At 40.4% G+C, this 22904-nt stretch overlaps 1 protein-coding gene and 1 long non-coding RNA gene across 2 annotated transcripts in view; both read right to left on the bottom strand.

The window, feature by feature from the left end:
* Positions 1 to 2933: 2933 nt before the first annotated feature.
* LOC136855339 (uncharacterized) lies at positions 2934 to 6967 on the bottom strand. Its single transcript, XR_010857983.1, has 2 exons — positions 6777 to 6967; positions 2934 to 3628 (listed from the first exon to the last, which is right to left on the bottom strand). It is a non-coding gene; the product is annotated as an uncharacterized lncRNA (long non-coding RNA).
* A 195-nt stretch (positions 6968 to 7162) lies between these two features.
* LOC136855266 (putative neural-cadherin 2) overlaps positions 7163 to 22904 on the bottom strand; it is an 81409-nt gene continuing 65667 nt past the window's right edge. The window contains exons 15-25 of the mRNA XM_067132165.1: positions 21567 to 21735; positions 20604 to 20925; positions 18070 to 18323; positions 17090 to 17247; positions 15508 to 15865; positions 14424 to 14669; positions 13580 to 13927; positions 12977 to 13310; positions 11775 to 11964; positions 10746 to 10978; positions 7163 to 7677 (exon numbers count right to left, since the gene is read on the bottom strand). Coding sequence (XP_066988266.1) covers positions 7295 to 7677; positions 10746 to 10978; positions 11775 to 11964; positions 12977 to 13310; positions 13580 to 13927; positions 14424 to 14669; positions 15508 to 15865; positions 17090 to 17247; positions 18070 to 18323; positions 20604 to 20925; positions 21567 to 21735 — 2995 coding nt within the window. The 3' untranslated portion in view covers positions 7163 to 7294. The remainder of the gene's footprint in view (positions 7678 to 10745; positions 10979 to 11774; positions 11965 to 12976; positions 13311 to 13579; positions 13928 to 14423; positions 14670 to 15507; positions 15866 to 17089; positions 17248 to 18069; positions 18324 to 20603; positions 20926 to 21566; positions 21736 to 22904) is intronic.

Genomic DNA, 22904 nt, shown 5'->3' with positions numbered 1-22904 from the left:
TATTTTGGTGAACATTTGAACTTGTGTATTTGCAGAGTACTGAGGAGCTAATTCTCAGCCAATTTATGTTTTTTCTTGGTCAAAATGAAAATTCAATATATTTTTCATTATTTCAGTTCTTTTGTATAATACCCATGGCTAATTCTTGCCATTGGAAATTTGGATATTTCCTAGATAGTGACCCCCAAGAGTTTTAACCCTGTATGTATCCACCTTTGCGGCGTGTTTAGTACCAGCCCGTTGGGGATGACCGTAAACACATAAACAAAAGACTATAAATATCATATAGATAATGACCCCCAAGAAATATGAGTTCTAGATAACGACGACCGAACCCCCTTGGGGGTCACTATCTGAGAAAGGTCCCAAAATTCATTGTGACCTAAAATGTGGTGATTTATAAATATCCTTTTTGTTCTCGTTAATGATTTTATAAATAAAATATATTCATGGTTTTGTTGGAATTTAAAGTAAGTTTTAGGATGTTTCGGCGCACCATTCTATAATGCTATTTCAGGCTCCAACATATCTGGATTCGGAGAAACAAATCCGCAGTTATGAATGGGTCCATATTTCTAAAAAATAAATCTGTACAGAGAGCTTTCGGAAATCTGCTCGATTGAAAAGGGGAATCGAGCAGATTCCCGGAAGCTCTCTGTAGAGATTTATTTTTAAATATATGGACCCATACATAACTGTGGATTTGTGTCCCCATTTCAAGACTCATGTTACTACGGGAATTTTTAATATTTGAGTTCACTGTCATTTTAAAACTGAAGCAACGCATTTACTTGTATCCTTCATCAGTGAAACGGTCATCTATGGAAAACTGCCTTTATAATAATAATAATAATAATAATAATAATAAAAGAAATCACTGTTCTATTGAGTTAACAAGTAATTTACCAATACTAGAGTGATGATCGTATATTATTATACTAAAATAAACGAGAGAGAGACCTTACCTTACCTTACAGACCTTACACTTCGTTCGGGTTGCCCCAGGTCCCTCAGTGTGAGGGAGAGAGAGAGAGAGAGAGAGAGAGAGAGAGAGAGAGAGAGAGAGAAAAGAGAGTTGACTCATCAGAACCACTATCAAAATGCTTCTGGAGTTGTCTACTAGTAATATATCATGTCAGCAAAGGAAGTGAAAGTATCATCCATCTCATGTTAATTTAACTTTCTGATTTCCTTAGCAAAAAGGCTCACAATATTTTTGTTTCCTGTTTATTATTATATGTGGGTATATTATATATATATATATTATATATATATATATATATATATATATATATATATATATATATATATATATATATATATATATATATATATATATATATATATATATATATATATATATATATATATATATATATATATATATATAGCTTTAAATGAAACCAACTTTTAAAATGAAACCAAACACTATATTGTTATTTATATCAAAGTTTTTTTTTCCCAAACTGGCGTAAAAGTAAAATGACATCTTGATTTTTACTTTTTTTTTCATTCACTCTCTGATTTACTCAATTTATCTTTTATTTATACATATTTCTTATATTTTTTTTATTTTTAGTTAGTTTTTACTCACTGAAATTTTTATTGCTATCTATTTTTTTCAGTTTTATATCTTTTTGTTTTTTTTTTTCAAACTGGTACATATATATTTCGGTTATTTTATGTAACTTTACATCATAATAATGATTTTTTTAATCTGAATTTATATTTACCAATTTTTTTAGCATTTATATTCATATGCCTTTCACCTTGTATTTTTTATTTACAAGTTTTTAGTTTTCTGTAAAAAAAAATGTTCTGCCGCTTTTGTCTGTCCGTCCGCACTTGATTCTGACGGCACTTTTTTCTGTCCGCCCTCAGATCTTAAAAACTACTGAGACTAGAGGGCTGCAAATTGGCATGTTCATCATCCACCCTCCAATCATCAAACATACCAAATTGCAGCCCTGTAGCCTAAGCAGTTTTTATTTCATTTAAGGTTGAAGTTAGCCTTTTATTCGTGGTATCGTCGTCTGATGCTCTCGGCCTCGAAAGCTTCTCTTTCGCCAAAGAACACGAAGCAGCAAATACGACCAGGCAGGTGCCCGAGGACAACTTGGCATCTGTTTCAGACAGTATTATTTTCAGACCGCGGTATATCGAAGTCCATAACTTTATCATTGAATTAACGGATGTGCAAAATTCTGAATTCATAAAATCAGCTGGTGTTCTTTCTTATTTGTAGTTCCAGAATAATTCAATGGTAAAGTTGCTTTAACTCAAAAGTTTTGAAATGGAATCCTAACTCAATCATTGAGTCAATTTCACGACAGGCCTTGAATATATAAAAAAAAGGGACGGGTTTGCCAGTCGCTATCCTCTTTCAAAATATTCTGTGACGCATTCGTTTAATATTATTCGGTCCTTTTAAAGAATATCCGTAGTATCCGACATTGGGTTTCAGTCAGATTCATTGATATGTACTGAGTTCCAGGCACGAAATCAGTTTATAATTAATACAGTTTTTATTTCCGATATTAGATTAAAAAAAGAAATTTGGTATGCTAAACAGGCCACTCGCTTTTTGGAAGATAGATTCGCTTTCAGTGAGTTGAAAGTCGTCAGTTTAGAATAAAAAAGAAATTTGGTATGCTAAACAGGCCACTCGCTTTTTGGAAGATAGATTCGCTTTCAGTGAGTTGAAAGTCGTCAGTTTAGAATAAAAAAGAAATTTGGTATGCTAAACAGGCCACTCGCTTTTTGGAAGATAGATTCGCTTTCAGTGAGTTGAAAGTCGTCAGTTTAGAATAAAAAAGAAATTTGGTATGCTAAACAGGCCACTCGCTTTTTGGAAGATAGATTCGCTTTCAGTGAGTTGAAAGTCGTCAGTTTAGAATAAAGGTTTTCTTCTGGAGGGTAATGAAACCAAATTCTATTTAAACATCTATATTACAGTTGTTATATAAATGTATAAAACACCTAAATGTTATTCATTTTTGTGAAAAAAAATCTATTCCTCAGATGATAATTATAGGCTGATTAAAATATTTTAATCCACATATTTTTGGTGCAAAACTGGTTATTTGTACAAGATTTTTACTGAATGTAAAAAAACTGATTAAAACTAACATCTCCAGTTCTTTGTGAAATTTCAGCATGTACCAGTCACCTCACAGTCAACGGCTCATGCTTGGAAACAAAGAAAATTAACGATGTTGTCGTCAGCAGGCGGTAGTGAGTTTGTCTTGACTACAAACCAACTGGGAACCTTTGGAGGCAGAAGGCATCTCGATGTCCCTGACCTCCTTTGGAGGACGAGGTAAAGACCCAGAAGAGGCGGTTGGAGGCGAGGAAGAATGTTTACAGTATTCTGTACTCTGCTCTGTACTCTGCTCTGTACTCTGCTCTGTACTCCCGCCCTCTCTCCTCCTTAATGACCCCAGTGACACCGTGGATACGACTTCCGGGTCTCTAACCTCCTTCGCTAATGTTCGTTTTTCTCTGAGTCTCGCAAGAAGGATGGAGGATTTAGGAGCCTCAGGAAGGTTCTTCAAGAGGTCCATTACTTCAACAAATTCAGCAGCTATGACTCTGCCATGTTCCTCGCATTCCAATTCTGCTCTTAAACCTGGAAAAAGTGGATAAAGACAATTTAACTGAGGCCAGCAATGTTGAGAGCTCCTGACACAAAACTATATCAAGTAATTGCAGTAGCATGTTTACAAAAGCGTTTGTAGAGAAAGGATGAAAACATAAAGCATTTTATGATTGCTCTCTGAGTACTTTCAAGAAAAGCATAGTTTTAGCAGCTGACAATCTAATTAAAATTGATTTATAAATAGCTTCTATGTTAAGTAGTGATGAATACTATGTGCAAAAGTTAATGGAATTAAACTTATTCAGAGTTTGGTATAATTATATTGTACAAACTTCACTGAGACGCTAATTTAGTGGTATGTGTGAATGGGGCGTATATCTTTAAATCTGATTAAAATCAGAGTAAAAGTTTGATTGAGTAGCAATTCAAATCATTTTTATTTTCTGTTGGTACACAAAACATAGCCTTTTATGCATGAGTACTCCTTGGATAGTTATGATAAATTAGTTATTATTTTATTGCTAAAAATGCAAACTATCACCTCTTATGTAACATTTAAATTCCTTAGGTGGGACCCTGTCTGAACTACCTGGCAAGCTGAATCAGAATGCTGCTAAATTTGGTCAAAATGGTTGAGGAGTTCACATAACTCCACTGCCGCTGCTCAACCACTTTTCTTTACTCAATAGCAGAAGCTTACAAGACTAGGTGTTCGATTATGTATCCTCCCTGCGACTGTGCTCAATACTACATGTATTCAGCATGAGTTGCTGCCCTTCAGAAGGAGGAAGAAGGAAAGACAGCCAATCTACTAATCACACCAATCTTATCCAGGAGAAATCATTTTTCTTTTTCTAAAAGGAGCTTGGGAGACTATGCAACCTATTAAGCAACAACCCATAGGTTCCCAGGGGGAAGTGTTCAGGGATTTGTGGGCAACATCCCTCAGGTAGGACTAGGTAAAGGTTGCCCAATATTTCCAGACATCTGCCTTCATTACTTACCAAATGTTTCTCCGAAATGCTAAGCAATCTCTCAAGCTCTTGAACTTATGAACTCTCACTCACCTGAACTGTACAACTATCAACGTAACTATAGAATTTATAAGGTCACTTGATTGCTTCAGAAAGCCAGAAAGAAAGGGCAACTATGTATTTACCTGTGCGTGTGGTGTTAACAAAAAAATGCTGAGACATTGGCCTGTGACTCTGGGTATTTCTTAGATAGTACTTTTTAGCTCGGACCAGGCATAACAATATCTCATCTGTGTCATCACCAGCTAAGCCCCAGAGGCAGAGAACAGAGAAACTCACTTGCCGAAAAATGATAGGTTCTGAAACTTTATTGCTGCAACAAACTCAGAAACAAACAAGAACAAGAAAGATTCAACCCTCTGAATGCCAGACTGGACAATGCAAGGATTGTAACTCACCAATATACTTCAACAAGGCATGACTAGCAAAAGATCCTGGTCTACAGCTTCCACCTGAAGGCTAATCAACCAACCCCCGCCCCTTCCCAGTAAGCCAAAGATCCTGAGAGGGAAAGACTGCTCAAAGCTCTTCATAAACATGACAATGATTGTTAGGGCAGAGCAAACCATGCCTTCTGACCTGGCTTAAAGATAAGAAATAGTATTTTGTCACAGAGACTACTTGGAGCTTGTCTAGAGGAAAAGAGACGGGAAGTTTGCAATCTGCTGAATAGAGGCTTAGACCAGAGGAAGATCACTTCTGTGACACCTATAACTAAATATAACCCAATGAAAAATAGCAGAGAACTGTCAGAGGTATTTAGTTGTTGAAATCTTGTGAGAAAAGCCTCTTCCTTAATAGATAAACTCAAAATGTGTAGCTGGAGGAATTGTACTGCCTGGTGATATCTCTGTATTTGTGGCTGATGAAGGAAAGTGGGCCATAAGAAAATCACTCTAGATGCCCCACCAAGAGACTCAGATGATCAAGAAACTAATCGTAGTAGGAGCCTCAGTGTGATCAGTATTCAACTGATCACATAGTGAATCAAACAGAAAGGAGCAGGGGTGTAAACGTCCAGATTGTCCTAGGGGCATTGGCATGCTTCTTCCAGCTCTGCCCAGGAATTTGGCATGGGAAATGCAAACACAAAGAGGTTCCTTTATAGCTGCGTGGTGAAGTTCAACCAGCCTCTCCTTCACTTAAGTGTGCAGAGACCACACTGACTGGCCCTGTTGGCTATACATGTCTTGCTAGGAATGTACCTGGCTGGCAGCTCAAGAGCATGGTAAACTGCCCACTTCTGTGCTGCCTTGCCAACAAAGAGAAGTGAAGGGATATCAGCAACCATATCCCCACCAGTCTGTTGACATATGGCATTTAGCTGTGCTTTTGCTCATAATGAGCAACACTACAAGTGCAGCAACACAATTGTAGTGGTGTTCGCCAAGATGTGGGGTGGGGATTAGGGGGTATTCTTTCATTTCTTCCAGTTGGCAAGGGAGATGCAAGAGTGGGCAGTTTGCCATGCCACTGAGCTGTTAGCCAGGCATATTATGAGCAGGAAGACTGTAGTGGAAGATCAGCTCAGCTAACGTTGCCAGGTTGTAGGGACAGAGTAGTCTATACATATGAGTGACAGAAAAGCTGTTTGAGCTTTAGGGGACAATGATGATTAAAATTTTTTACTACATACTGTAGTGAGACGGGAAACTACAAAATTCTCGGTCTCCCATGCCAGACCCCTGGGCTGTTATGTAAGATGCCTCCCAACACTGTTTGGATCATCTGGACATTTATATTTTTTCTTGTTTCAGTCTAATCCATCAAGTATTGGCGACACTGGGGTTCAAAATGACCCCTGGTGTTTCTTCATTGGCCCTTTGCTGAGTGGTTTCCTGATCTGCTGCCTCTCTTGGTTGAAGCATTGAGAGAGATTCCCCTGAGGCCAACTCTCCTTTGTCAGCCATATGTACAGTGGTATCATCAGGTGGTACAATCCCTCCTGCTACATTCTTGGAGATTATCCAGTAGCCCCTGTGAAGGAAAGGTGTAAAATATTTGTGGCAAAACAAAATATGCCAAACAACTTCTAGAGCAACTGTATGTGTGTCTGCTTTGCATGTGTGCATGCATTTTTATGTGTATATGCATGTATATTTTCATGTACCAGTGTCATAATGACAAGTTAATTTCATCATTACCAGAAATAGTAGACGTAAGAGATCCCGAAGACGACCCATCACCCTCGTATGCATAATTTCTTAGGTCTTCTCCTGGTAAGTGGTGATGCTGATGCCCAGCGGGCATCACCAGTGCAATGTCTTTGTTGCAGCTGACTCCGGCAGAAGTGATGACAGCAGCACTGACTCCACTGCTGAGCAAGCATTGCCTCCTTTCAAAAGAAAGTAAAAACAAAATTTAGATTATATTTTTGTCATAGTCAAATAAACCTGAATTATCCAGAGACCAGTATAAATTGAAAAATGGATCTATCGCATATGAAGCTTCAGATATCAGCATTCAACAACAATCTGCTCACAGTATTCTATCAATAGGAAATGTTTTCATCTGTAACTCCCCAGCTGTGTACCACGTAGTGTCTTTCCTTTTATTCTGTTACATAATATCAAACACCGACTTTTTCTATTTATGTAGCCTGAGTTTAACAAGAACACTCCCACCCCCCTCAGAAAATCACATTAGAAAAAAAAACAGATATTCATTCATTCATGAAAACCATGGAGTAGGAGAAGAAAAAAAGAATGAAGGGGATTTCAAATAGTGACTGACCTCTGGTCTCCTTGGCAGGTTTGGCCCGAGAGAGTTTGAGCAGCTCGAGGAAGGTGGTGTGGGACTCGTCCCCGGGTCCTTTTCTCTTTGCGATCGCTGCTTTGGTTCTTCCCCCCGCCTCCTCCCACCCGCTCCTCAGCCCGAGGAGGGTTTCCTTCTTCTCTGGGTCGAGAGTCATCACCGATCCTTTGCATCCTACTCTGACGGCTATGATGGAGTCCTTGTCCCCGCTCTCTTGCGCCTCCTGGCGACCCAAAGCCCTGGCTGCTCGTAGCCGGTGGTGTCGTATGGAGACACACACTCCGATGAGGACTAGAAGACGAGAGGGGAAACATGCCACGTGGCTATTCAAGGCGTCATATGAAACAGCAAAAGCTGGTCTTGTTTGTTTCCTGTATCAAAGTACCACGATGTTCTTGAAAGAGGCGTGTGTGTGTGTGTGTGTGTGTGTGTGTGTGTGTTTATAGAGGTGTGACGTGTGTGTGTGTGTGATGAGAGAGAGAGAGAGAGAGAGAGAGAGAGAGAGCATCTATATTCAAATTCTCTTTCTAGCACTTGTCGATTCTTGGGATAAGATTCGCAAAGGCTCATAGGGGATTCTCGAACTATTTACATTGATGTAACAACATGGGGCCTATACCACACTCAGAGCACCAAAGGGTGAAAAATATCTCGTTTTTCTTTCCTGAGTCAAGATGAATGTTCCTCCTTATTTGCATTGTTATGCAGCTACCCCTAGCGTCATATGCAAATGTAATAATGTCCTCTCTCTCTCTCTCTCTCTCTCTCTCTCTCTCTCTCTCTCTCTCTCTCTCTCTCTCTCTCTCTCTCTCTCTCTCACTTTATGGTTGTATAAAGGAAGGTATTCATTACATCACAACAAACTTTGTTCAGTTAAAATACTGCATTTGTAAATGAAAAAAAGTTAAGTATACCTTAGTTTAACCAGACCACTGAGCTGATTAACAGCTCCCCTAGAGAGGTTTGGCCCGAAGGATTAGATTTATTGTACGTGGCTAAGAACCAATTGGTTACCCAGCAACGGGACCTACAGCTTATTGTGGAATCCGAACCACATTATACCGAGAAATTAATTTCTATCACCAGAAATAAATTCCTCCAGTTCTTCATTAGGCGGCCGGAGACTCGAACTCTGGTCTAGCGAGTGCTAGCCGACAACTCTACCGACTCGCCCAACGAGGAACTAATTGCAAATGAAACATTATACACACACTTATTCGAGATTATACTGGCATAGTGCATATGGTGGGGGAGTAATATTTGTACCTGACCAGAGAGGGAGTATGGTGGGTGGGTGGGTAACATTTGTACCTGACCAGAGAGGGAGTATGGTGGGTGGGTGGGTAACATTTGTACCTGACCAGAGAGGGAGTATGGTGGGTGGGTGGGTGGGTAACATTTGTACCTGACCAGAGAGGGAGTATGGTGGGTGGGGTGGGTGGGTAACATTTGTACCTGACCAGAGAGGGAGTATGGTGGTGGGTGGGTGGGTGGGTAACATTTGTACCTGACCAGAGAGGGAGTATGGTGGGTGGGTGGGTGGGGGTAACATTTGTACCTGACCAGAGAGGGAGTATGGTGGGTGGGTGGGTAACATTTGTACCTGACCAGAGAGGGAGTATGGTGGGTGGGTGGGTAACATTTGTACCTGACCAGAGGGAGTATGGTGGGTGGGTGGGTGGGTAACATTTGTACCTGACCAGAGAGGGAGTATGGTGGGTGGGTGGGTGGTAACATTTGTACCTGACCAGAGAGGGAGTATGGTGGGTGGGTGGGTAACATTTGTACCTGACCAGAGGGAGTATGGTGGGTGGGTGGGCTAACATTTGTACCTGACCAGAGAGGGAGTATGGTGGGTGGGTGGGTAACATTTGTACCTGACCAGAGAGGGAGTATGGTGGGTGGGTGGGTAACATTTGTACCTGACCAGAGAGGGAGTATGGTGGGTGGGTGGGTGGGTAACATTTGTACCTGACCAGAGAGGGAGTATGGTGGGTGGGTGGGTGGGTAACATTTGTACCTGACCAGAGAGGGAGTACCATTTGTACCTGACCAGAGAGGAGTATGGTGGGTGGGTGGGTAACATTTGTACCTGACCAGAGAGGGAGTATGGTGGGTGGGTGGGTGGGTAACATTTGTACCTGACCAGAGGGAGTATGGTGGGTGGGTGGGTAACATTTGTACCTGACCAGAGAGGGAGTATGGTGGGTGGGTGGGTAACATTTGTACCTGACCAGAGAGGGAGTATGGTGGGTGGGTGGGTGGGTAACATTTGTACCTGACCAGAGAGGAGTATGGTGGGTGGGTGGGTAACATTTGTACCTGACCAGAGAGGGAGTATGGTGGGTGGGTGGGTAACATTTGTACCTGACCAGAGAGGGAGTATGGTGGGTGGGTGGGCTAACATTTGTACCTGACCAGAGAGGGAGTATGGTGGGTGGGTGGGGTGACCAGAGAGGGGAGTATGGTGGGTGGGTGGGTAACATTTGTACCTGACCAGAGAGGGAGTATGGTGGGTGGGTGGGTGGGTAACATTTGTACCTGACCAGAGAGGGAGTATGGTGGGTGGGTGGGTGGGTAACATTTGTACCTGACCAGAGAGGGAGTATGGTGGGTGGGTGGGTAACATTTGTACCTGACCAGAGAGGGAGTATGGTGGGTGGGTGGGTAACATTTGTACCTGACCAGAGAGGGAGTATGGTGGGTGGGTGGGTGGGTAACATTTGTACCTGACCAGAGAGGGAGTATGGTGGGTGGGTGGGTAACATTTGTACCTGACCAGAGAGGGAGTCGCGATGCCGAGAAATTTCCAAAAGAACGACGAAAAGGGGAGAAGAAAATCTGTATCTCCTCCGAGAGAAAGTCACGTTCCCCTCCCCACTCAAACCACAACAATAGCTCCTGTTACCAGGCAATGATTGGGATCACTTCTGGAGACGAGTTTCACACAAATTTCCAAAATAAAAAAAAAAGCCAAGAACAAAGCCTGCGAGAAAAGGGGGCGAACATAAATAACCCCCAAATGAGCCCAAGATCTGACTTCAAAACACTTGATATCCCGGCCAGAGAAACAGCGAACGAGGGTAGACGTCAGTCCGAAAGAAAAAACGGTTCCCTGATGTGATCGTTGGCGAATTTTGGGAAAGGGGGGGAGGGATGAGAATGGGAAAAAAGATAAATAACTAAGAAAAGAAACGGCCGTGAGGCAGAATTGAAGCGACAGTTATTTCCTAACGGTTGTTGGGGTCTCTCCGTAACAGCGCTCGGGGGAATCATCGATAGGATGTTAAGGACGGGGTTGGGGGCGGACGGGAGGGGAGGTTGAAAGGGGGAGGGAAGTAACGGTCGAAATAACTCACCTAAAAGAAGGAGCGACAGCGTTACAGCCGCTATGGCTGCCGGCGCGGTTAGCGGGTGGCCTGTGCTAGAGGTCTTGATCCACTCGCAGTTGCTGCCGATGTGGGTGGGCTTGCAAAGGCATAGGTAGTCCGGTTTGAGGTCATGGCAGGTTCCTCCGTGCAGGCACGGCTCCAGCAGACACTCGTTGATGTCTTCGCACGTAGATCCCACCAGATGCCGCCCGGAACCGCAGCTGGAAGTAATGGGGAAAATATTTGGATGTGAGAGCAGACGCGGCTGTTTTCGATCCATGGGTGTCCATTTTGGATTTCCCGTTCCGACGACGTTTTGTTTATTGTTCGAGAACTTTTTGTGTTTAAATTTGAGGGAAGATGATCATTGAAAGATCATTTAACTGAAGGTTTTTCGTTTAGTTTACCTGTTTCATAAAAGGCGTTGACCACACGTCTTAATTTTGTACACATTTCATGTGACAAATTGTATATCTTATCTATCTGCCTATCTGTATCTACATATATAAAGTGTATATATCTATTTATATATTTCTATCTAACTATGTATAACTTTCTTCATTTCTATCTATCACACAAACACACACACACATATAAATAAATATATATATATATATATATATATATATATATATATATATATATATATACATACATATATATATGTGTATATATATATATATATATATGTATGTATATATATATATATATATATATATATATATATATATATATATATATATATATATATATATATATATATATATATATATATATATGACGTAATATGGCTTTCCCTAACACGAATGGCTTCAAAAAAAAAGACCTAACTGATCACCTGCCATTTACACTATCACTACCCATATACTGAAGGCTCTTCAGCATCTCGACGAACCCACTGACACACACTGCACCATACAAAGCAATCTAAACTGACAGGGGGACGAGGCTAGTGTTCTCCAGACCTTGCCCTAAACTATGTCAATCTCTCACAGGATGCGAGGACCACGCACTAACCTGCAAGAAGGCTGCGTCCAGGAGGCGTGGCAGGACAGCGGGGGATCACAGGTCGTGTTCAGACAAGAGGCGGGAGGGCTGCAGCCTTTGATAAACCCATTCAATGTGGTCACTTGGGCCCAGGTGCTGCCGTTGACTGCGGGAGGAAGCGGCAGTTGGCGATCTGACACTCTCAGGTCGTCTATGCATGCTGGGGTGGGACAACGTCATATATATATATATATATATATATATATATATATATATATATATATATATATATATATATATATATATATATATATATATATATATATATATTACTAACAGGACCTCATTCAAACTGGATGGTATCCAATGGAGTACTTATTCAGAAAAATTACAAGCTTTCTTGGACAAGTATCCGCACATAATGAGGACTGTTTGTCCAAGAGAGCTTGTAACTTTTTCTGAATAAATACTCCATTAGATACTATTCAGTTTGATTGAGGTCCTGTTAGTAATTCTACTAATGCACAGAACAAACAATTATATATATATGATAATATATTATATATATATATATATATATATATATATATATATATATATATATATATATATATATATATATATATATTTGCATTTTGCAATAATGTACATAAAGGAAAGAACAAATTTGGAAAAATACGACTATATGAAATCAAGAAGATGCATTCAAAATGCCGATTTTAAAGATATGTATGCTTAAATGAATCCAATGACTTTGATAAATCAGGTAAAACAAATTGAAAAATGCAAGGATAGTCAATAAGGAAAATAGATACCTGGGCATAGGCATAAAAGTTATAATGTATTAATCGGTTTACTTTTGTTAAAAACTGTGATATCAGACTAGAAGGCAAGTTTTGTGAATTTATATTCATGTAAATGTATTTATGCACGTATGTATGCGCTTAAATTTTGGAATTGTGCTTAATTTTTCACTGGCACTTTACTACGAAATTAGAGGGGCAATGAACCAGCTTCTTTGTCAGAAACATTAAACTCTAAGTGATTACGAATTACAGAAAATACAAAATAAGATGAAGTAAAGTACGAAATGAAAAGCTGGAACAAAAAAATTCCAGTTTTTTAGTTCTCTGGCGTGTAACTGCCAAATGACTTAAAAAATAAAACCGCCACTGAGTAAGACTCTATAAAAATCCCAAGTCGTCTTCAACCCGAAAGTTTCATCTACTCACCGTCCTGCAGGTCATCCCCAACAGTCACGAGTTTGACGCCCAGGAACTCCGGAATTCCACCGACGGTCACGCCGTCATGCTTGTCGATCTCCGAAGGCATCGGCGGTCCCGCGATATCCTCCTGCAGACTGGATTTCCCGGGCAGTAAGGAAGGAATCGATCTGTTCACCCGCCATTCGTCTCCGCCGTCGACGCTGATGAGGAGATTATGGCCGTGTCTCTCTGCTCTGATGGTATGCCAGTGACCATCCCCTACAGGTCTACCCTCGACGCAGGCAGCCCTGGCTGCCCACCCTGCCCCGGACACCGACGCGCAGGCCACTCCAGCTCGGAGCTAAGCATGGAATGACAGGGATAAGAGGATTCATAAGGGCATCGAGCTTTACAAATTCACCAGGCATTATATTGACAACGGGGAAGACACGGATGAGGGTGCATTATGAAACGATAACAAAAATGCCATTTTCATGGCTTTTGTGATCTTATACTATACTAGAGATGTCGCTCGCATGGCTGAATGAATTTTTGAGAGCTAGCTTTTGCTTGGATTTTATATTCCTTTCTTCGCTACAGATAACAAAGACCTGGCCGATCTGAACATACCTGAACAGTAAAAGAATGGTGCGTGTGCTGGGCAGCAAGACGAACGAGCATCCCCGTCGGCTCTCCAAGTGCCCTGACCCTCAATTGGACGCTCACGACCCTCGGCGAAGGGGTGAAGGACAACGCCAGTTTCATGTACGACCTCGAACGCAAAGTGGCCGGGATTGTCGGGGTGTCACAGCTGGCCCCTGTCCACCCAGGGTCACAGTGGCACTCAGGGTGATTCAGTCCCCCTGAACAGGCGCCTCTGATGCCACACGATCCTGGGTCCCCAAGGCATGCTGTTTCTTGCGGTTGACAGCCAGTCGTGCTGTCTTTGCTGAATGCTGGCTCGCCCAAGTCCATGAACTGTAATAAAGCTGCAAGACTGTCATTTCACTTTCATCACTACTGGTGCATGTTACTGTAGCTATGTACCGGTCACTACATCTGTATCTAATCTACATCTACATATAGCTCTATATATCTTTGTCTAGATGAAAACCCTTATCGCAGCACATCGCTTGGCACACATGCATGTGCATAAGTCAGCGCACGTGCACGCATGCAGTATTTTCTTATATGTTAATTTCTTTTCAGATTTTAGCGAAAAACAGTAATAACTGTTTTCACTCATAAATTTCTCAGTTCCATTAACGGTGTTAACAGTATCAATGAAGTTAATAGGCTGGGCTTACCTTTTGTTTATAATTTTACAAAAAAAAAGGTGAAATCAATGTCTTTTATCGCCTCTTTGCACGACCGAAATGACTAACTTACACCAAAGTCCCACCACAATGGCATTTGGGATACTTTTATTTGTACTCTGTAATATCATTCTGGATACTGACTTCAGTGACCTCACCTGATCATTTACACTGAGACTGGAAAGACACCCATTGAGCGAATAAGGCGTAGGAGCTTGGCTCCATCCATAATCCTTTGGCAGTTGTGGTCCTTGAGCTAGACCCCCTACTTGCAGAGGACCCATCACCTCCCACGTTTTCAGACCTTCTGGGAGGCCCCAAGACTTCCTAGCAACGCAATGAGAGTCGTCGCTGGTCTCCTCGTCCCATCCCAGGCCACAGAAGTCCACCATTAAAACCACTCCCTGGAAACAAGGAATTGCCGAAATATTCTTAACTGGAAGGTAACCACACCTCCGTTAACGTGGCTGTATCTAATGCATTTTGGGACTGTTTTTAAGTAAGCTTATCCTCTCAAAAAGTGGAATAAAGCTCAGAATGACTTCATATTGTAAGTTTCATTCCCTTTTTTATTGCAACTGCAGAGTCATGTGGAGTCCCACAACGATTAAAAGCCACAAAATTCAGGAAAGTATTATTATTAGAGTCAAGCATATGAATTACTTTTATGAAAATATCTCGTTCACAGTACGTTTCCTTTTATAAACACCCTGAAGAATGCTAATGCTGCTTTTTTGCCGAGTGCTCAGTGGCCACACAAATTTGCAATAATACCCGTTTTCAATTTTCGTTACCAAAAGAAAAACTGTAGACATGGATATTTTATTCTCCCAGTGAAATACGCAGCACTCACATCTAGTTCCCCCCCTCTCTCTCTCTCTCTCTCTCTCTCTCTCTCTCTCTCTCTCTCTCTCTCTCTCTCTCTCTCTCTACCAGCCTAGCTACGACCCACAATATTTTTCTAACAATTAGACATGTATTTCCCTGCTGAGATTAACAATATCAGAATATAAAATATATGAATATTTTAAGATTAAAACTAAATTGATTTCTATAGAAGTTTTAGCTAAAGCATACCATTAACGTCCACCCATTAGTTTTCAGCGAGAGTACCTCGTCCTGAACGAGGAAGGAAGAAGTGTTCACTTAGGTATTTGTTCCCAGACGCTCATAAGGCAACTGTCGTTTAAGTCTTATACGCTGACAAAGACGCTCGCTCCAAGCGACACATTTCCAACTGACCTGCGAATGCAAGTGGAGGTGGATGGCGTGCCACTCGCCGTCGGTGACAGACGCATTGACCGTGAGGACGAAAGAACTGCCGATCCCTTCAACGATGAGCTGAGGTTTTCTCTCGACCACTTGCAGAGCCAACATGGGCGAGGGAGGGCTCCAGCGAGAGGACCCAAAAGGCTCCGCGTTTGGGTCAAGGGGACCAGAATACAGAAGCAATCCGTGAGGTCTGCGCGTCAGGACTCGAAGGGACAACGTTGTGGGCAGACAGGAAGGGAGGGGCTTCAGCCACACCCAGCCAGATCCGCGGAAGGTCCTGGAAAGGATCTTGCACTGGGGGCCCCAGGAACCTCCTGGACACACGCACCTGCCACAAGTTCAAGGAGAAAGGAAGATGAAACATTGTTTTTCGGTATCACGGTAAATATCTAAATACGATTTGATGTGTGTACAGATATAATTGACTGCATAATCCTTGCTTAACCCAATGGCTTGGGGATAAAATACCACAAAAGTCATTTATAATTTTTTTCTCAATGATTACTAAACCTCCTCAAGGAGAAAGGAAGATGAAACACATTGTTTTTCGTTATCACTCTAGGTATCTAAATATGATTTGATGAGTGTGCAGATATAATTGACTGCGTAATCCTTGCTTAACCCAATGGCTTGGGGATAAAATACCACAAAAGTCATTTATAATTTTTTTCTCAATAATTACTAAATCGCCTCGACGCTAGGCAACTAAAATAATGAATGTGTGGAACGTAGCTCATAAGCGTATGACCACCCATTTATTGCAACTCAATCGTCATCAAATTAAAGAAAATATGATCTGTTTCCTCTGAAATACCCGAAATACGCGAGAACTTGTTTACGAAGTTCATTGACATTAATTCCAAATTTCGTTCTCTTGCATTTCAGCTCTCCATATGATTTCCGTCCAACCAAATATTTTTATCATTTCGCTCATATTGTAAATTCGCTTTCTCAATTTACTACCCGTTCCTGAAGACGGTTAGCGATTGCGTAGACATGCAACACTGCTGCTGATCACTGTCTTATCAAAAGCTTTCGCAACCAATGTCACGTATTTTTATACCCTCAACGTGTCTTTTATATACAGGTTTATGTATTTGTCAAAGTACTTTCATTACAAGGCCCTGTGATTTGCAATGGCTTCATCTTCTAACGTGAAATGGCCTTCCTTTGGGCAGCAGTTGCACTAATGATCACACTTAGGGTGCTCACACTAAGGGGGAATTTTGTACCTTTTTTCTAATGAAAATCTGTGCCAAGGTGTACAATGTGCTATTTACTATTCTTATTATACATTTAAGGATTATGAAGTAAAAAAAAGGGGGTATACTAAATAGTGAACATTAATATAATACATATAGAAAGAACTGCCTGTTCATTGTCCATTTATAATGATAAACGATGATCCATTGGGTTATATAGCACATCAACCGAATAAACACATACACATGCTCTCTCTCTCTCTCTCTCTCTCTCTCTCTCTCTCTCTCTCTCTCTCTCTCTCTCTCCTGGTGCAACGTAAAGTTTTAAAAGTTAACCAGGAGCTACTCACCTGCTTCCCGAAGGGAATCTGATGCACCTGCCTCCGTTGAGGCAGCTGGAAGGGGCGCAGGTGTCAGAGTCTTGGCCCCGCGAGCTCTCCCGGGACCTACATTCGCGGGTTCGAATGAGGAGAGGCGTCACTAACGAGGTCTTGTTCGTGTCGACAACCTAGAGAGAAAGAGGCTTCTTCAGGGACACCCTCGACGCTTTGAAAACACCACGCGTGTGTAGAACACTTGACAAAATAGAATGTCTAAAAAAAAATCTTGATTTTACACTCTATAGATGAACTTCCAGTTTATACGTATTGTCTTAAAAGAGATATCTTTGTAAGAGATGTCTCAGAAATATAAAATCAACTTTCATGTATATGTTTTTTTTTTTTTTTTTTTTGCAGTTCTATAGTCCTTTTACTAAGGGCATATATCCAGTTATTTTAGTTGTAAATCATTTCGTTAAAAATTCAACTTTGAAATATAAAAAAAATTCTTTTGCTTTTATTACACTCCAAACGCAGTTCTTTAGTGTTTTGCACCACACCTTTCGTATTGTATTTCTGATAATCTCATTTCTTCGTGAAATATTTGAACAAATACATTTGACTTTTTTTTTTTTTATCTTTTTTTCCAGACCTCAGTTAACTTGTAATAAATTATTTTAAGACCATAATTTTTTTTCCATTAAGAGGTCATCTGTAACCACCTTAAAGTTATCAAGAATCTTGGCTTTTTATCCTCAAACAACAAGACTATGAAAATTAGGAAAGTTCTTTCAGGACAAATTCAACACTCAGGAGTCATAGACGTCTCCAACACACGTTCAGATACAAATGCTATCAAGTTAACCTTGAGAAGAGGACAAACGAACATACTCGAGTGAAAGGAAAATAAAAGAATAAGGGAGACCAATTTGATCTACATTTAATTCTCGCCCAAATTAAAACGAAAAGCCAGAACAACTTGTTAAATCCACAAAGAAAAGCAAAACTACCTGAAGGGGAAGAGCTGTCGAAGCCGAGGAAGTGACGGAGGCAGCGTCTTCGTAGGACGACTTGAGAGTGGAAAGAGAAGAGTCCTCCGGTCCTTCGACGTGTGGGGGGTATCCCCCACTCAGCGCGTCCTTCTTGGGGACCTGCTGGACCGAGGGTCCTTTCCTATCGAAGACAGGCGGTGGATGCTTCAGGGAGACCGAGAGGCCCGTGACTTTCTCCAGCTTTCGTCGGAAACAGAAAGTCACGTAAGCTTCTTATAGTGAATTGTACCTATTCCTTTTATTTAACCACAGAGCAGCATTTTGCTATCATGTAAATCATTAGTTTCAAACAGTTATGCTTCAGATATTGAGTTATTTGTTACAAAAACAAAGTCACTTCTTCATTAATAAATAATCCCCTACCCAAATGAACTAGCAAATGACATTAATAAAAGTTTTTTTTTTTTTGCGTATGATGCACAGGGTAAACGCATTTATTCATGCGTTCAGGTATATATTGTCAAATTATCGTTATCGTCCCCATTTCTGCAGTCAAAAATAACTACTTCATGTCAGCTGCCTGGTATTTTGACTAAGGTACGGTCAACGAATTTGTTAAAAGCTGAAATTAAAAAGCAATAAAAACAAGTCACACTTGAAAGTGATTCAGAAGATCTCTTCAGAAAAGATCAGTTTTAGCAGCGTTTCTGCTTGAGATGAAATCCTTGGAATCTTAGTGAGAGAGAGGGCCATAGTCCGTGTTATAGAGGTTACTCTCGAGTTAGGGCGTCTTATTTCGAACGTCGTGGGATAAAACCTACGTAGTTCATAAACGAATAATCCCATTTAGGCGAATCGAGAGCGAGCTTGTTTTTGGGTATGTGTGTAACGGCAAGCATGCTCATACCTGCTTTCATGTCTGTGATGCCCAATATTTTATCGAGATTCTCTCTCTCTCTCTCTCTCTCTCTCTCTGCAAAAGTCTATGAGCCAGACAGCTCTCTCTCTCAAGAAAACTCTCTCTTCTACCTTCAGTCATCATACTATATATATATATATATATATATATATATATATATATATATATAGCGAGACAGCTCTTTATTTGACTTTGTATATAAATCTAAAAAAATCAAAATAAAAAAAAAACATGGTTTTGATCAAGAAAACTATTTGAATTTGCAAGCTAACTGCTTGCATACCAGCAGTTTTTTCGAATGAAATGTTGTCTATTGGGTCATTGCTGAGTATAAACCAGTCATCAGTTAGCTTATAATTCCTGGGGGTGCATCTCAGGTTCCAACTTCTTTTAGATATATGGATAACGCCCTTGCTTTCCATGAGAGACCTGGGTTCGATATAGTCAGAAATTTATTTCTGTTATGATTGTGTGTTGATGATATCTATTATTCACTCAGAAGGGATAATCGAATGAAATGTTGTCTATTGGGTCATTGCTGAGTAAGTTGGGGAAAACTCGCTGGTATGCAAGCAGTTAGCTTGCCCAGGTAATTCCTTGGGTGCATAGGTTCCAACTTCTTTTAGATATATCCACCTATAACTCAGACGTGAGTTTTATTTGATCTTCTTTACTATATATATATATATATATATATATATATATATATATATATATATATATATATATATATATATATATATATATATATGTTATCACATTTCTATTCACATTTATTGCTGCAACAGTCTACGGAAACGAACACCATGTTTCGTTATCAGTGTTGGGAAAGGATGGTGCTGAGTAACATAATATACTTGGTATATTAAGAATCCGATTTAATTCGGGAATAATAAGAAATGAGTGGCCATCTTTGACGGACAACGTACAGTAGTAGTTTATAATGCTGTATGCAAATATGTAACCTATAAAAAACTGATTTATCAATTTTTGTAATATGGATTACATAACTCTAATGTGCCAGTGCATGTTTTGTCGATTCAAGTTTGATTTGGTTCACTGAATGCAAAAAATCGGAATTAATTCCATGGTATTATTCTGAATACTAAATGCGGCTCTAGAAGACTGTCCTGAATATTTACCGATTAAAGGGAATTTATGACAGCGACAAAAAAAAATTAGCAACTGCATTTATTATACACTTTCAAAACAAGTCAAAATAACAAATTACGATAAGAAGATTGATATTTCGGCCATTTCCCAATATCCTCTGTTTTCCCTCAGATGTAACTGCACTTGATGAAGGAACTGGATGCCTGCCTCGTCCGTTTGAAAATTCACAAGACAATATATTTAATTTTTGGTGATGTGGTTTGTCGTGGAAACGGCCACGAAAAGTTTATTTATTTATTTATTTTTTTTTTTTTTTTTGAGGGGAGTGATTTTGCATTATAATAGCCTACGTGACGAGATAAAACTAAGAGGTTCTGTTTACAGACACTCGATGTCAGTTACCATAGAATGCAGTGTAATTATTATTATTTTTTTTTTTTTGTGGGTGTGAGCGAGGAGGGACCTATTAATCAAACATTATGCTAAACTGCCCCAACCTCTTGAAGCATTCAGAATCAACTTGCCTTGTCCTTGTAGAGGGACAACAATCCCTGAAGCCTGACAGGATCTACGAAAGCATCCTCATCATCCTTCACGCTCACCCAGACGCAGGTGGTTGGCGCTGGAGGCTCACTGGATGATTTAGCACCGCCTGGATGTTCCTCTTCTTGTGGATGACTGGACGAGGATTCTGTTCTTGGAGAACTGAAGGAGACGGTCGAAGCGGTCCCAGGAGGCGCGTTCTTCCCGTAGACGCTGACGACTTCTACTTTGTAGGGAAGACCTCCTGAAATTATGTCGTGGACTGCCTCTAGGAGTTTTCCAAGGCCGCCGCCTCCATTCTTGCGTGGGATAAAAAAAGAAATAAAAATAATAATGATCATCATCAGTATGATATGAGGCAGAAGAAGGAAAATGTAATGACAAAGTGATATTCACAGAATCAAATCCAATTGGTGTGATGACTCAATTTTTTTTTTTTTTTTTTTTGTAAATTCCTGTTAAAAGGTTAGTATACAAATAAACTAACCCTAAACATAACCCAAATTCATATTTGACCTTTGACCTCTAGGCTTATTACGTTGACCGTATTTAATTTCAATCTGTGTCACGGCAAATATATTGTATCTACCTCGTACGGTTTAAACGTAATGGACAATATGTGTACTCCTCTGACATTTGACTTTCATGAAAAGGTATGAAAATTCCAAAAGTTAGATATTTTTATATATATAAATTCACACATACGCATAAAACGATATCTATTCCATGCACCCTTCTTGGAAGCTGTGATTAAGATTAGGTTAAAACACTGCCTCTTGCTTAGTAAAATGAATCTTGGATGTTTTCCAACTAAGTAGATGTTCGATGACGGTCGTTCTGTCAACAACTCGTCAGTTTTCGGACGAAAACAATAGAGTTAAGAAGCGCGAAAACGGATTCGTCAGTAACCTAGAACTAAAGGCTCTCCAGCAATACTTACGGTGGGCGCCCAACCCCTGGTCAAGTCGGCTGGAGTAATGGGAGTCAGGATGACTGGTACAGCGTGGGTCAGGGCGTCATGGGTCAAGGTTCTGACCACCACAGTCACGTTGGCAGCAACATTCACTTGATTCCACACTTGGTCACTCACTGCAAAGTGCAGCTGGTACCTGTTCCACAAGACAGAAGCAAGGATTATTCCTAATTACTGCTATGGCATCGTTCACGAGTAATATTATGTCAACCACTCCAAAATCCAACTGTTTCTTCTTAACTGATTCAGGTCGAAGAAGATGTTGTATTGCATAAAGAAACCCACTCTACATAAATCTTCTATTTTGTTTATTTCACGCCAAAAATACACTCTCACGTTAATGTGAAGGGTGAATCTAGAAAGTGGCTGCTCAAACGAAGGGAACGGCGTATTTACTGACAGAGGAAAATGTTGTCCTGTAAATCAAAATATTGAAATATTTATCCAAGACTTTGTATGAGGTCGCAGTGAATGTCAGTGGATTAAACCCTGACGAAAAGTAAACTTTACAAATTGAGCCTTCAGCCTAGCCACGTGATCAGGTAGCTTTAGAGCATTGCGTTTTGCGGTGCTTTACCCAAGACGTGAAAGTAACTGGAGTTAAGGCACTGTAAAATCCCTATGTTGCCAATCCTCACTGGTGATATGCTATAAATGAACGTAGAGCAGGCAGCTTTTGAACCTTGGCATCGCGTAGCTTCATTGGTAGTTTCGCCCAAGCATAAACAAGCGTACGGTGAGATCGCTTCTCAACCGAGCTTATATTTGCTGGTTTCATTAAAAAGTCGACTTGTAAACCGTAACATCTCCTATCCTTATTGGTGGTTCACTAAAGCATTAATGCCAGTAAGATCAGACTCCTTTTAACTGAACCGTGAAGTAGTGGATTCAAGTACAACCCGGCTGTAATGAAATAATCAGTACCACAACTTGTTTAACTTCGAATGATTTGCATAGGTTAGGAAATTTCACGTTGAACTGGTCACAGGAAAGTTGTTTAAAGGAGACTGAAAAATAGCCACAAACATGTCTCAGTAAAAAAATAAATAAATTCTTACTGTTTTGAGTTCATTTCCCCTTAGAAACAATTCCTATCGTTTAATGGCTGTAACTTCATTTGGTTAGCTTACCGCGTGAAAACCAAGGTATTTTCTCTCGACATGACCGTCAATTTCTCTAACTTCCTTTCACTGGATAGGGCAAACATCGCCCTATCGTTCTCTTTCTTCGCTTTTCGTAACACGAGGAAAGTGACTTCGCATACACACAATAGCACATTTATTTCATGTGCTAACATCATGTACA

The sequence above is a fragment of the Macrobrachium rosenbergii genome, chromosome 31 (genome assembly GCF_040412425.1).
Source record: "Macrobrachium rosenbergii isolate ZJJX-2024 chromosome 31, ASM4041242v1, whole genome shotgun sequence".
NCBI lineage: Eukaryota > Metazoa > Arthropoda > Malacostraca > Decapoda > Palaemonidae > Macrobrachium > Macrobrachium rosenbergii.
This window is presented reverse-complemented; position numbering and strand designations above follow the sequence as displayed.